The sequence below is a fragment of the Artemia sp. Qi Xiang Cuo genome, chromosome 7, assembly GCF_049724085.1.
Source record: "Artemia sp. Qi Xiang Cuo chromosome 7, ASM4972408v1, whole genome shotgun sequence".
NCBI classification, from domain to species: Eukaryota; Metazoa; Arthropoda; class Branchiopoda; order Anostraca; family Artemiidae; genus Artemia; species Artemia sp. Qi Xiang Cuo.
Genome location: NC_142800.1, coordinates 4,707,163 through 4,722,302, shown reverse-complemented (window position 1 = coordinate 4,722,302; position 15,140 = coordinate 4,707,163). Strand labels below are relative to the sequence as shown.

Here is a 15,140-nt window from a genome sequence, read left to right as displayed (position 1 = left end):
TATAGCGTTTCCAACGCGGTAGAATTATTCCGTTTTTGGTACAAGTTAGAGTATTAGTAGTTACAATTTAGTACAACGAAGTGTATTTGAAAAAATTTTCGGTACGATATATATTTCCCTCTACATTTCGGGTTTTACTTGCTTTCTTACTCGGATATCTGTTCCAGTTTTAATTTGTTGAAAACTTTCTTCTCGTTGTGGCAAATTTTAAACCAGCTGTTCAGAAGGTACAAATTGTCCTCAGGCTGTACAATTTTAGTCGGAAAACTGGTATAGTTTACTTTGAAGTGTTGTTAAAGCTGGTGGCATAAGGTGGCTGGTAGTCAGTCGGTGTTTGTAGCAATCGAAAGTCCTTGATATTTTACAGCAGCCTTTTATACCGATTATCATTTGAGCAGACAGAAGTCCATCTGACAATATACAAATAATGCTAAATGACGACAAAGCAAGCTCTTTCCGTTTCTTCTGTCCAATTACAAGTTTAAAAATAAGGGAGCTAAAGTCCAGATCGTTTTAGCAAATGAAGAACATTCACTATAGGAGTCTGGAGAAATGTAAAAACCTAGAGTATATAATTTAAAGTTTCGGTGAAATTCAGCCAACCAATAGCTAGTCTAAAAACTATGAAAGTGATGCTGTTTATACCATACTCTGAGCAGCACCAGTTTCCCTGGAAAGTCAAGATCAAATCAGTTGGTCAGCTCAGTCAGCTGTATCGGGATGCTAACAGGATAGTATGTTATTTTTCTTATTAAAGAAAAGCGGCTATACCTCATTATAGAGACTGTCAACAAGTTTCATTAAAATTAGTTCATTGAATTTCATTTCATGGAAAGAAGACAAGTTATAGAAGGGGTCCAATAAGTATGCCCTGTTTCGTCTCATAGCTCAGGAGTCGAGTTGGAGCTTATCAAACAATTATTTTCGTAGGGGGGGAGAGGTGAAGGAGAGGATGGGGAGGGGAGGGAGGAGGGGGAGGAGATATTTAGAATTTTGGGGGAAGCCATGTAAACCATTTTTATCCCGTCTCACAGAAGAGCACACGTTACTTTTTCTGTTCCTCCTTATGTCTGTTGTTCGACATGTTCTTTGGCTAGCCGTAATATAAATGACAACTTTAAGATGAGACATTGACATAGGAACGAACATGCAAAGCGTAATGGATTGTTTTTTGGGGAAATCATGCTCTACCTCGGTTAAGCCCAGGATACTGTTGCACGATGTTAATACTCAAGCCAGCATGCCATTGGCCAGCGTTACCTTTAAGGGGTAGCGGGAGCGTTGCTGACTGTCCATTTAAGACGATAGAGGACGGTGCATACTGCTGTTCCGCCCCTGCTTGCCCCCATTGGGTTGCTGAAGCATAACTAGGAGGAAAGAGGAAGCATGAAAGGGATATTAGTAGGGATGGCGAGAGCCTAACACAAAATGAAAAAATATTAATTAAACAACACTTTGATTGGTTAAAGTGGATAAATTGGCAAATGACAGGGACAGTTACTATTTATTACTGTGGACAAAAATTGGAAGAAAACACATAAGTAATAATTTAAGACATTAAGCAGGCTCATTCTATTGAGATGGAAACGATGGTTTTTAACCATATTAATAATTGGACTGTGGTGGCTCAAAAGGTATTTAAGTTATACAGAAAAAAAAATTATAGAAGCAAAAAAAACTTAGAAATGTAATTCGTTTTTTTAAATGTTATTAAATGCTAGCTAAGTGGGAAATGAAATCGATATCTTAATTCCCAATTATTTTTTAGTTTTAGATAGAACAATGAAACATTTAGAAAATAATATCATATTATGTGGACAACCATTCTAGATAGACGAAAACGGATTGAGGACAGATTGGAGATGCACGATAATAGATTAAAGGAATCGAGCGAAATTTCAGCAAAAATTAGCAACTGGTAATCAGTTCTATGTCATAAAACGACAGCGCTAATTTTAATGCTGTCATGTTTTATTTCATCACCAAATTATGGAAATACAATTTATACGTCAACTATCATAGGCTAAATGGATGTTCAAATACTTTTTTTAATCGTTGAAAAAAAAAAACAGTTCTTAACTATAAATCGGAGAAAACCGGCAAATTAGAAAGATACCTTACCAGGAATTAGTGAACCTTTTTAATTTCGAGTTACAGCTTAGCCAAAGTCTTTGGTTTTGCTTTCCATTTAGTATTATCCACGTTTATTTATGTTATATTGTCTATTTTTGTTTTGTGTATGCCTAAACAAACGTGGGACGTTTTCTAGTCAACGGCTCCCCAGACCCAGCTAGGCTCTTCAGCCGTTTTAGACAAAAAATGTTTTTTCTTTTTCTTTTTTTTATAAGCTGTCTACATGGGACAACAGTATTGTTCTAAAAACACAATTTTTGGGGATTTTTAAACATAAAAATTACTATTGAAAGAGGTTTATTAGACGATGTGTAGCGAATAGATTGTGGTCTTAATCGTTATAATCCTGAGAAGAAAAAAAACTCCTTTTTTACCCTTTTCCTGTTTTGGATAGCAGCATTGGCCTCCAATGTTTCTGGTTTTGATTCAATTTTATGATTGAATGCAATTTAAAAGAAGTTCAATAGATACAGTGTAACAGAGAGATGGTTTCATAGTCACTCACAATCCCAAAAGAAGATTTCCTCCAAGGGCAAATTTATCATCAAAATCACCTGAGGGCAAATTTACCATCACAATTACCATCAAAATTTACCATCAAAATCCTTGAACTCTTCTCACCAAAAATTATGCACACAAACAATTATCCCATTTGATATTGGGTTGCATTATCATATTTGTGGTTAAGTTGAATTTTTGTTAATTAAATTGAATGCTGGTGATTTATTTAATCTTATTTTTATTTTTTTTTTTGCAACTTTTCATCTTCAATGATGCTCATGCGATGTGACCTTTTTGATGTTTTTGTTTTTTTATTGGATTTTGTCTTGCTTTTTTTAATTTCAGATTATATTTTGGCTTTCTTTTCTTGAATAGTCTTTTTAATTCATGTTCATTGATGACTGGTTGTGTTCTGCTACTTTCTACCCGTAAAATGAATTTTCTTTTCTTAATAAATCCAATATATTCTTAATACTGAAAGCTCGACAACAACAATGTCGACCAAGGAGTATGGGGAAAGTTAAATGACTGGAAGATTATTTTAGCGTCAAAAATCAAGCGTTTGGCACCGTCTTGCACCATTTAGCGCTTGGCAGCTTTTCTTGACCCAAACCTTCTGTGTACTTACCTTTCCAGGTACTTAAAAATACAGAATAGGATAAATAACACAGAATTTTCCCCAAGTAGGAGCAAAATCTTAAAGTCAACTAACCTGCTAGTCTACAAGGATTTTTTTCAGGTTAACCAATGCTAACTTTGTGCAGATTGTATTTGCAGTTTAAATATTTCTTGAAAATCAAAAAATTTTGATTAATTATCATATGTAGTGAAATTTGAGCTTTAATTGCACTGCATACTATTCTTATCAAATACCTAATTTCCTTTGATATTTTCTGCCTTTTTTATGAAGTCACCAGGTACCACACTACTACTGGCCCTAGAAGTTTTAACCCCTATCAACCGATTTTAAATCGCCGAAGAAACAGTATTTGTTGTTTAATGGGGTTTGAGGTAACCGGGCGATAGGCCATATGCATTAACCAGCACTTAAAAGATACCTACTTTCTTTAATGGCGACGTTCTTGCTAGAAAAAACAAAAGAAAACTACGACATCTATTGTTTCAGAAATATTGTTTGTAGATGTCCTATTATCCTTGGATATGTAAATCTGGACTTTGAAGATGCTGGTTGACAGGTCAGCTTGATAACAATCGACCATGTTCACCAGAAAAATTTCTTTTGAAAAATTACTATTCAGGCAAACTATGGCTTTCAGGCTGCTAAAACTAAAGCCAAAAAGGCTTTTCAGGCCTATATTAAGCTTATTGACTTAACCAGAGCATAATTTTGTCAAGATATAGCAGTTAATAAAAGTTGACCAATAATCGACCAACTTAACCAGAAAACAAACTTGGAAAAATCAGTGTTCAGGCAAATTATGGCTTTGCCAAAAAGGCAAAACTTTTCAGGCCAATATTGAGCCTACAGACTACACCAAAGCATAATTTTATCAAGATATTGTAGTTGATAAAGGTCGACCAACTTCGCCAGAAAAAAATTTGGAGAAATGACTATTCAGGTAAATTACGGCTTTGCCGGAAAGGCAGATGTTTTAACCCCTATCAACAAATTTTTAATCGAAGAACCAGTATTTGTTGTTTAATGGGGTTTGAGGCGTCCGACCAATAGGTCATATGCATTAATCAGCACTTAAAAGATACCCACTTTCTTTAATGTCGAAATTCTTGCTAGCAAAAACAAAAGAAAATTGCGACATCTATAAAATCTCAGAAATACTGTCTGTAGATGTCCTATTTTCCTTGGATATCTAGATCTTGACTCTGAAGATGATGGTTGACAGGTCAGTTTGATAACAATCGACCATCTTCACCAGAAAAAACTAATTGGAAAAATTACTGTTCAGGCAAACTATGGCTTTCAAAAAGGCTTTTCAGGCCAATATTAAGCTTATAGACTAAATCAGAGCATAATTTTGTCAACACATAGTAGTTAATACAAGTTGACCAACAATCGACCAGCTTAACCAAAAAAAAACTTGGAAAAATCAGTGTTCAGGCAAATTATGGCTTTGCCAAAAAGGCAAAACTTTTCAGGCCAATATTAAGCCTAAAGACTACATTAAAGTATAATTTTACCAAGATATTGTAGTTGATAAATGTCGACCAACCATCGACCAACTTCGCCAGAAAAAAATTTGGAAAAATGACTGTTCAGGCAGATTATGGCTTTGCCGGAAAGGCAATACATTTCAGGTCAATATTGACTTATAGACTACACCAAGGCATAATTTTATCAAAATATAGTAGTTGATAACAGTTGATTTCTTAAATGGAGTAGAACAACGACCCTTTTATTTATGTTTGGTCAAAAAGTGTCAGTGGTAGGGGGTTGTTAGTATAAAAAATATATAGATAACAAGCAACCACTCATGCGCAGAGCTAATGCAATCACTGACCTACTTACGATCTGGTCAAACTGTTCCCATATATGTTTACTACAAAACGATCATATTGGTCACTGAAATAGTATCATTTGTAAAGAATTAGGTATCAAATTAATTTAAGAAATCATTTTTAATAGCTATTGTAATAAACGAATTAAAAAATGCCGTTATTGCTTAGAGAAAGAACACCCTTTAAATTGGCATTTTATAAAGTGTTCAGCTAGCTGTGCCTCTTAGGCGAATATATATATATATATATATATATATATATATATATATATATATATATATATATATATATATATATATATATATATATATATATATATATATATATATATATATACATATATATATATATATATATATATATATATATATATATATATATATATATATATATATATATATATATATATATATATATATATATATATATATATATATATATATATATCAATTTAATTTGTTTTTGTAGGGATTCTACTGTCAGTTTAACAGGGGTAACGTTCGGAGATAGACAATTATAGATTGATCTGTACTATCTTACAAAGCTATTTCCAGTGCTTGCACTCGATAAACAGTTCTGCGGATTATTGTACAATCATTAATTATATTTTTCAGTAGAAGGGCATGTTGTGTATTGATCTTAACTAGATCCCGTCCCTGTACTAATATTTTTGGTCATTTTTAAAGATCTTAGAGGGAATTTTTCAAAATTATGGAGAAGTGGAGGGAGAGCACTTGATATCGATGCAAGTTTTACAGAGGGGGACCATTGGGTTATGTGGTGGATAAGTTTTGTAAAAGGAATAGGGTTTACCGATTTTATGGTGCTAATCTTATAGTTTAGAGCAGCTTTTCAGATGTAGGTATTCGAGAAGATGGACTTTGGGGGGGGGGGGGGTGTATTTGCAGGGAAGGATAAAAACTCATCAGGGCGGTATCTCAAAAAAATCATTAGATAAATGGATACTAAGTAAGCGAAGCTCGTTTATTCTCTACAGGGACTAAACATCGCAGACGAAGCAGGTCATTAGAATTTGAATCGGGAAATCAGTAGCTCCTGAGTTTTGGTGGCAGCAAAATTCATCACCAAACCCTAAGACCTCTTATGTTTCAAAAAAGTTGATAAGTAAGGCTAAAAATTTGTGGGACGACTTTACAAACTATATTGCTATTGGCAAATGGCCAAATTGCAAATGGCCCTTTAAAGACTATTTATATCACCGGCCAATTCATTATTCTGGTAGGGCCCCTTAACAGCCCTCTAAAGACCATTTATATCACCGGTCAATTTATTATTCTGGTAGGGCCCCTTAATGGCCCTTTAAAGATTATTTATATCACCAATCAATTCATTATTCTGGTAGGGCCCCTTAATGGCCCTTTAAAGACTATTTATATCACCGCACAAGTCATTATTCTGGTAGGGCCCTTTAATGGCCCTTTAAAGACTATTTATATCATCGGTCAATTCATTATTCTGGTAAGGCCCCTTAATGGGTCTTTAAAGACTATTTATATCACCGGCCATAAGGCTATTTCTTGTAGGGCCCTGACCCGACAACCACAATGCTGTTTTGGTTGTTAGACAGGATTGCTAGGATGTTGCATTCTTTACGTCGGTAGTAGAACCAAAGCTATTAAATATCCAACCCACCTTTATAGTTTAAAAAAAAAGGTCAAATAATAACTTTCTCGCACTTTGAACTTTATCTGATCTATTAAAGTGCCATATGTTGCAAAGGCTGGTTCTTTCAAACCTAAAAAAAATACATCAATTTTTCTTTTATATTTTTTTACGTTTTGATTTATTTGATTGATGTGCATAGAAATTCCTATTTTTCAATCACAAACAAATGGCATATATCCTTTAAAAAAAATCTCTGAAACTGAAAAAAACTCCACTGCCCTATTCTAAGATTAAGGTTAAAGTTAATATTCTTAAAATGTAAGAAAATATCAAAAAATGACATAATACTTCTTTATTATTTTATCCCGATCTGTATTAAAGTTTATGCAATCCTGTTTGATTTTACTTCTCTCATTATTTTAATGTCTTTTGTTTACTTTAAAATCCCCCTCAGAATTCTCTGAAAATATCTTTTGCCTTAGTTCAATATCTCCCTCAACTTCCGTCCCCCTTATGACAATTCTTTAACCCATGAGCAACCTTAAGGCAAGGAAATCAAAGGGCAGGGACATTAAAAACAGAACTTACTTTTCTCTTTCCTCCAAAGCTTTGGATTTCCCAGCTTTTGCATCTAGAGGGGAAAACAATGTGTTAGTCACATGCCAAAATTCAAAAACACACTTTCTAGTAGCACAAAACACACATGCTACATTTTGTCAGTTTCATTGCAAAAATTACAATGTTTTTTAATTAAATTTTCTCACCTGAGGATTGTTTTTATGGCATGCTATAAAATTTCTGACAACAAACATATTTCACGATTTTTCTAATCGAGGACCGGCTTATGACAATAGACATATGTTTGACAACAAACATATGACATCAAACATATTTATGACAACAAACATATTTCAAGATTTTTTCAATCAAGGAACTCAGGATATTGCTGAAATGATCTTGTGACATTAACATCATCATATTTTGATCGGCTTATGCGCATCAGCGCGTTTAGATGTGCAGACAAAGTATTCTGTACAGTTTCAATGGAGATTCCAAGTTTACGAAATTGTAGGAATAGAGGAATTAGCTTTACTTCGAATCTATTTTAGCACTATCTCTGCGCCCAAAGATTATATAGGTCAAAAAAATATCGCAAAACGAAAATGCTACTAGGAAAGTAGAATACTACTTTCTACTTATATTTTTGATAGCAAATAAATATAATTTAAATAGTAATAAGTTGCTGCTGAAATCGAACTTGACACTTCAATAAACATATCCGAAATGAACCATAAAAAATATTAGTAAATATTAGTAGAGTCTTTTAATAAGAAATAAATATAATATAGGTCAGGCGCTCAACACCCAGGCGGTGCTAAAACAAAATTTGAAAACCACTATTTAGTTTTCCAATAAATCTCGTTCATCAAATGCTGCTTCTCCATTCAAATTCATTTCTATTAACACATAAAATATTTGGTATTTTTTTATGAGAAACTAATATAACTAATAGCCTGCTTCAACTTATTTCATAATTTCAATTCTCGTATTTCGCAAAATCAATTTTTTGTTCCGTTTTTTCTTATTTTCTCATCTGGTTTACTGTCAATAATATTGTCGTTGTCATTGTTATGTTTCCAGTGTTCATAAATATAAAGCAAGTATTATGAACGTCGTATCTGTGTTAACTTATATAATCTTTGCTGTTAATATTAAAATTAAATTTACTTGAGTTTAATTTTCAGACACTGCGAAAATATAAAAAATGCGTTATCTCTGATGAATTTTAACAAAAGCACCATAGATTTTTATAGTGCCTATTTATTTAACTATACAACTATCTTCCAATATTGTTAGCATTTTAGGTGACTAATAACTATTTTAAACATTTATTGTAAATATTTTATGTAAATATTGTAAAACGTAATGCTCCTTATATCCTGCTATACTTTTTTTTAATATTTTTAATATACACAGTCTTCCTTTTCCAAGCTTTCAAAGTTACCTTACATTGGTTCTCTTATCCTATAACTGATTTATATGAATTGGGCCTTTTTGTTAGAGGTCACTTTCTAACATGCTTCATGCCGAAATATGCCGCTAAATATTTCAAAAATATACAGAATTTTCGCTAAATATGCCGTATCGCAAAATATTCACCAGTTTCCTAAGATTTACTGGCAAAAATACAAAGGTTTACAAAAATGATATTTCAAATAATCTATACTAAAAGTACCGAGAAAATGAAAATGAAATCTCATTGTTAAAATTACTTACGTACAAAATTACTTAAACATATATGTCTTCAAAACAAGCAAAACTAGCGAATTTAATTTTTAATGAAAAAGTTCCTTCATACATAGTTATTTAGTTTTTGATAGTATCGGCTGCCAAATTTAAAGAAAAGAAGCATGAATGAGAAAAATGAGTAAAAATTAATCTAAAACATAAGCTACCAAACCACTTAAGAAAGTGTAGCTTCCTACTGAGGGGGTAGTTGACTTCGGAAATCTATATACTCTTTATGTTTGATTTCTTAGGAACTAATAATGTTGTCGAACTTAATTAATTATTCTTGCTTACTCATTTCCGTCGCTCAACGTGGCAACGCTGACGAAAATGTGATACTGTTCTAAAAACTTCACAATTTAAAAATAACTGACAAAAAATCTACGAAAATCGTGGGTTTCAGGCTTGGATAGACCTGAGACGGTCCTAGAGAATATAATATTTGTATTTTGATGTCCTTGTTACTTTGGTATACCTTTTAGATGTTAAATGGATACACCGTTCAAAAAACCCCAATCTCTGGATTTCGGGAAAAATCCAAGGGTAGCAGCCCTACTTCATTCCAAAAAAAAACAAAGTGTTCAATTTCTGAACGGCAGATTTGAGGAATAATACCAGGATCATTTGTACATGTTTTTGATATTTTATATGCAATTAGTTACAGGTGGGTTATCATTAACCCAATTTGCAACTTACATTTAAAGATAAAAAAAGTGAAAGTTTCAAGAGAAACAAAGCATTTAAACATTATAAAATAAACAATATATCATTATCATACTTCTTTCTTGCAGTTCCTTTTTATCTTAATGCATAAATTTTGAAACATGGAGTGTACAACTAGAATTAAATAGACGCATTTTAATGTTGATATATGTTGTATAATGTTGATTTAATGTTGATATATCACTGCTTAACCTCCAGCAAAGGACAAAATGTAAAACAAAGGAGAAAATGTAAAGGAAGCAAAGGAGAAAATGTAATCTGAAAAAAATTACAAGGAAGAACAAAGAGTTGGTAGATATATTTGTCGTTTGTTTGTAATTCCTTCTCTTACTTGTCTATAAAAATCTCCGTCAAACAGCTGGATTTTAAAGTAAAAAACAAAGGCAAAAAAATTGCGGAAAACACCAATAAATCACTTTATATTTAGAAAGGTAAGTGAAAGGGAATGTTTTATAATCTATATTTTTCCTTTTTTATTTGATGCATAAAATATTCAAATCGAGGACAGAAGAATAATTTGGATAATGCAAATTAATAATAATATATTGTAAAATAGGGGCTAGAAACAATTAGAAAAAAAAAATTAGATTTTGATTACCCAGCTCTTAATCTAGGAACAGAAGACTTTACCAAAAAAAAGGACTATATATATTATACTGAAAATGACTGTACTAAAAACTACACCCCGAAATTTTTTGTTCAACTTTTAAGTTTCTTCTTCATTCAAAAATGGGTAAATAGGGATACAAAGGTGATACTGATGTATCATAACCTGAGACACAATAAAGATAATAACGTGTGCTAGACTCATGACAGTGACGCACCATTTCGCTAGAAGACAAAAAACACAAAATTCAAAAATAGTTCTGTTGAAGTAAATATAGCAGCATTATAGGAGGGGGAGCCGCTATTCATCCTCGACAACAGTATAGAGTTATGCGGAAGCGTAGTTAGGTAGTAATTACTCATAATAAACCTATTATAGCTATTTTAAGGTAGATGCTACTTTATAGTGTTGCTTGCGTTAGATATTTACTACGGGTAAATTATATATTTGCTACTTTACTTGCGTTTCTAGGAGGGAGGTGGGCATAAGGATTTTCGTGCCCCTGGTGCAAGCTAAGTTCGCCAGACCACTGACAGGACAGTCACCAAGTCAGTCAACAAAGTAGGGTAAAGGAGGAATGTGCGCGGGTTTTTTGCCGCGGCTGGTTGGGGGCTGGGGTGAGGTGTCTGCAGTAGAAACATTTCTAGAGGCCTGAAATGTTTTCTCTTTTTTTACATTTTTGACGAATAGGAGCAGTTGGAACCGAAAGAATAAAGAATCAGCACTCAAAATCTAAGTATTAAGTATTCCATGTCTAAACTCGAACTAATATTTAGTTCAAATATCAGCATTTTCTTATCAATAAATTGGTCTCGACTCTCTTTGTGTGAGGGTGGGCAAATATGGTCAAAGGTTTTTACAAAAATTCTCAAACAATTCATAATTTTAATGTTTTATAACTTTGAGGAAGATGGAGCTACATAACTTCTTCGGTTGTTGTCCCTCTTCGTACCTCCAAAACTGACAAGAGATTATTAAAACTGAAACCCCTACTTATTCTGACAAATCATACCCTGCAAGATGATAAAATGCAATTGAAGATTCTAGGTTCCAAAACGGAACTGTTTCCACCATTTCTCATATCTTCTCGTTGACTGATAATTAATTAAAACAGTTTACTCAGGAAACCACAGGACAGACTGGAGAGGATATATTAAATGCTATTAAGATCATCAACAAGAAATATCAAATTGTTTATGATAACAAACTGTAAGTAAAGATCGACCCGAGGCAATAGTGAATAAAACTTTATAAACTCGAATTTTTGTTAGAACATATATATCAAAATAATCCAATTTTTAAATTAATTCAATAATAAAATTCTAAGAGCCAGATGCCTTCATTTTTGTATTTTTCTGTTGCAGCATAAGAAAATCTAGAACTTTCTTTAAGAGATATTCAAGGATTTAAGATGCTAGAAAGAGATATCCGTCATTAGGAAATGGCTTATGTGCTGTGCCAAAAGTGGCCACAAGTTACTTACAAATTTTTGTTGTTGACAAGATATATCTTCTCCCTCTCGTGGAGCTGCACAAGTACGCAAGAATCAGCAAGCAAAAACGGAAACTGGTAAAAGAGTTTCTATTAAAGATTGAGACTTTAAGATTAAGACTTTTTCGTACGCTACTACATTTTCAATTAACTTATTGCTACAAAAAAAGAAACAAATAATATTATAAAAACATTCAACTCTGAAATCTATGCGCCCTGGAGTTTCCATGACACAAATTGGAGTGAAAATTCTCATTAATACTAGTGAAAAGGGTTGGTTGCTAGGATGGAAGAGCAAAAGGCATATTCCTGGTACCACTTGAAGCAGAATGAAATGACTAACCACTTCAGAGAATCTCAAATAAAAAAAAATATGCTTTACTAAAACTATTTTCTAGCTTTGTACTTCTAGAAAAATTCCAACCACATGTATATTTAAAGGTACTGATGTTTCGCTAGCTAACTATGCGGATGACATCCTTGATATTAGTAGAAAAGCCTTTGGAATTGAGGAAAATTTTCGAATCCTTAATACTGAGTTCCTGGTGTTCAGTCACCGCTCAGATTGCCTGAAAAATGTTCGGTTGGGTGAATACGTTATTAAAGCACAAGATACACTGACGTATCTTGGCGTACCGATTGAGTCAAATCTTCGTGCCACGCGTGAACTTCTGGAAGAATTTTTGCTAGAAAATCAAGGAGTGTGTATGGTTTACTAGTTGCATTAAAGTTTAAATTTAACCACCGTATCTTGGCTAGAGTTTATAACGCATTTGTTGTACCACATCTGCTGGCCCTTGCACCATTTTGGTCTCTTCTTACTGCTTCAGATATTAAGGATATCCGGAAGTGATTCTACAAGTATGCGAAATATTTCCTATGGCTGCCTCTCTGGACTAATAACAGCTCCCTATCCTTGCGGTACGGGGTTGCTAGTCCAGCGTCTGCAGTGCAGAAAATAAATGAGATATCGGAGGCAGCTTATTGGTGAAAGCACCTCTGAACTTTTCCTTCGTTGATCATGGGTTTGTTCCTTTGAATGACTGCCCTTATTTGTATTTTTTCTTGTCAGTTCTTTTTTTTATGGTTTTGTTGGTGTTTGTCAGAATTTATTTGTTTCTTTTCCTTGTCTTTCTTTATTTCTCCATCAGTGTTTTATCTTACATTTATAATGCGCAATAAATTTATATATATATAGTGTTTTCTGTTCTTAGTGTTTTCTAAGAACCTTTTATTTTAAACTCTTATTAGGTTTAGCCTTACCTTAATCTTCAAAATCTTAAGGTCCTAAATATACGTTAGATGTTAAAATGTTCAAAGGATTTAAAAGGATCTTTATTCACCCAAATCCATCCTAGAACTATGCATTTAATGAAAAACAAACACGGAAAGAAGACGGCGCACAAAAAAAGAAAAAAGACGGCAGAATCAATTCTGAAAAACAGGCATTTCAGAAACAATTAACAGAACTAAGCAAGCTTAGTTAGAATAACTATTTTTACATTACATTAGGTTTTGAAAGTCAAGTTTTATAAGATATATGAGACAGCAGACTGTCAAAAAGATTAATTCTGGAGGGACACTACGGAGAAAACAATGCAACAGTAATAAGTAAGAAAAACGGTAACGAATAGAAGAGAATTTCTTATGAAAAGTAGATGATGGAGATAAGGAGGGAGGAAAAGACTATTGTCTTAGCACAAAGCATAAATCAAAGTCTTAAATTGTAAGAAATAAATGAATAAATGGAACGGTGCTGTGTTAAGGAAATTAAGTTATGAGATTGGAATTCAGAGTTTTTTCTTTGTGACTCCAAAAGTACGTTTTCTGTACGTGGGAATGGCCTAGATTCTAGGTGCATACTGGCCATAACTGGCCATACTGGCCATAATTCCAAAGGGATTGAAATTTTCGATGCGTGTTAAGGCTGCTAAACCAATAGTATAGAAAAATACTTTTCAGGTATAAAAATCCCTAATTCCAAGCTTCTAAGCATCTTTTTTCAATTTCTTCAAATTTGAAAATTAAATTTAAGATATTGTGGTAATATTCTTGTATAGTTTTACCCATTCACGAATAAGATTAATTGGACGAATATTACGGTGGGATATCCTCTTTTATCCTTGTTGTGTGCATTTCTAAAATTTTTACAATTTCTAAAATGATTATTTATATTTCTAATAATTAATGTTATAATAATAATTATAATTAATATTATATTTAATAATTAACACAACATTATATATTAACACAACATTTATATCACATTTATATTTCATTTATATTACATTTATATACAACAACAACTATTATATTATATTAACACAACATAATTATTAATAATAATAATAATAATTAATATTAATATTTCTAAAATTTCTTTTACAAGTTGATCAGGTAATTTGGTTATTGAAATCAATTAAATGGTTGAAAAAAGGATACTGGTTAAAAGTTGGTTTATCAAAATTGGGTAGTAGGTATTAGCTTGAGAAGGCCTAATAGTTCTTTAACACTACGCCGTATGCACGCACTACCATAACTCGAGTCTTTACGGTACGTTTTCCAATTTTTTAGAGGAAATTTTGTCCATAATGTAGGCAGTGCTAAGCATACTCGAGCTCTGCTTAGAATTTTAGGATAAGTAAGTTTTTGTTCATTTGTAGAAAAGTTTATGTAGCAGCAACAAAATGGAATTTCTGAATGAGCTGAATGTTTCTGAATGTTTTCTGAATTTCTGAATGAATTTTGAATGTTTTCAAAAAATTTGAAAACAAATTAATACACTTTTTAGAAATACTTTCGTGCTTTATCAGAGCTTCAGTCTCCATCCCATTACACATTTGAATTTTTTGAATAGTTTGCTTATGACGGATTTAGATGATGAATATGATGGTTTTGTAGATTTTTCGTTAGCTTGGTGTGAAAGAACTTGGTTCAGTGTGAAAGGTTGTACTGAACATAACGTAACTTTGACAGAGCATATCAGAGATAGCATTGAACACGTTATAACCGATTCGTACGAGCCATAGTCCTAATTAAACAAAATAAGAAGTTGATGCGCATGCTTAGAGCTTTGGCTGGAATTTTTATGGTGCAATTGATTCATTAAGATAGAGAGTTAAAATTGTTAAACCGAAAAATAATAATTAATCAATTCAGAAAATTCTACTGCAAAAGGAATATTTTTTTTTTTTAATTGCCAGGTGTGTTTTTCTGACCACTCCTCGGAACAACGAATTTTCAAAGAGACCGGGCTTTTATTGTCAACGATTAAGAATTGACTGGAGAAAAACTT

The 15,140-nt window shown here is 32.6% G+C and overlaps 1 protein-coding gene across 11 annotated transcripts in view; it reads right to left on the bottom strand.

Annotated features, from left to right (window-relative positions):
- nrm (neuromusculin) overlaps positions 1-15,140 on the bottom strand; it is a 326,404-nt gene that overhangs the window by 27,816 nt on the left and 283,448 nt on the right. For 4 of the 11 annotated variants that reach the window (XM_089091975.1, XM_089091969.1, XM_089091974.1 and 1 more), the window contains one exon: positions 7,324-7,366. The exons of 1 other annotated variant lie outside the window; for it this stretch is intronic. In XM_089091975.1, the coding sequence (XP_088948101.1) occupies positions 7,324-7,366 (43 nt within the window). Of the gene's footprint in view, positions 1-1,191; positions 1,368-7,323; positions 7,367-15,140 lie in introns of all 11 variants that reach the window. 6 more of the 11 variants (XM_089091978.1, XM_089091971.1, XM_089091972.1 and 3 more) reach the window with 2 other exon arrangements.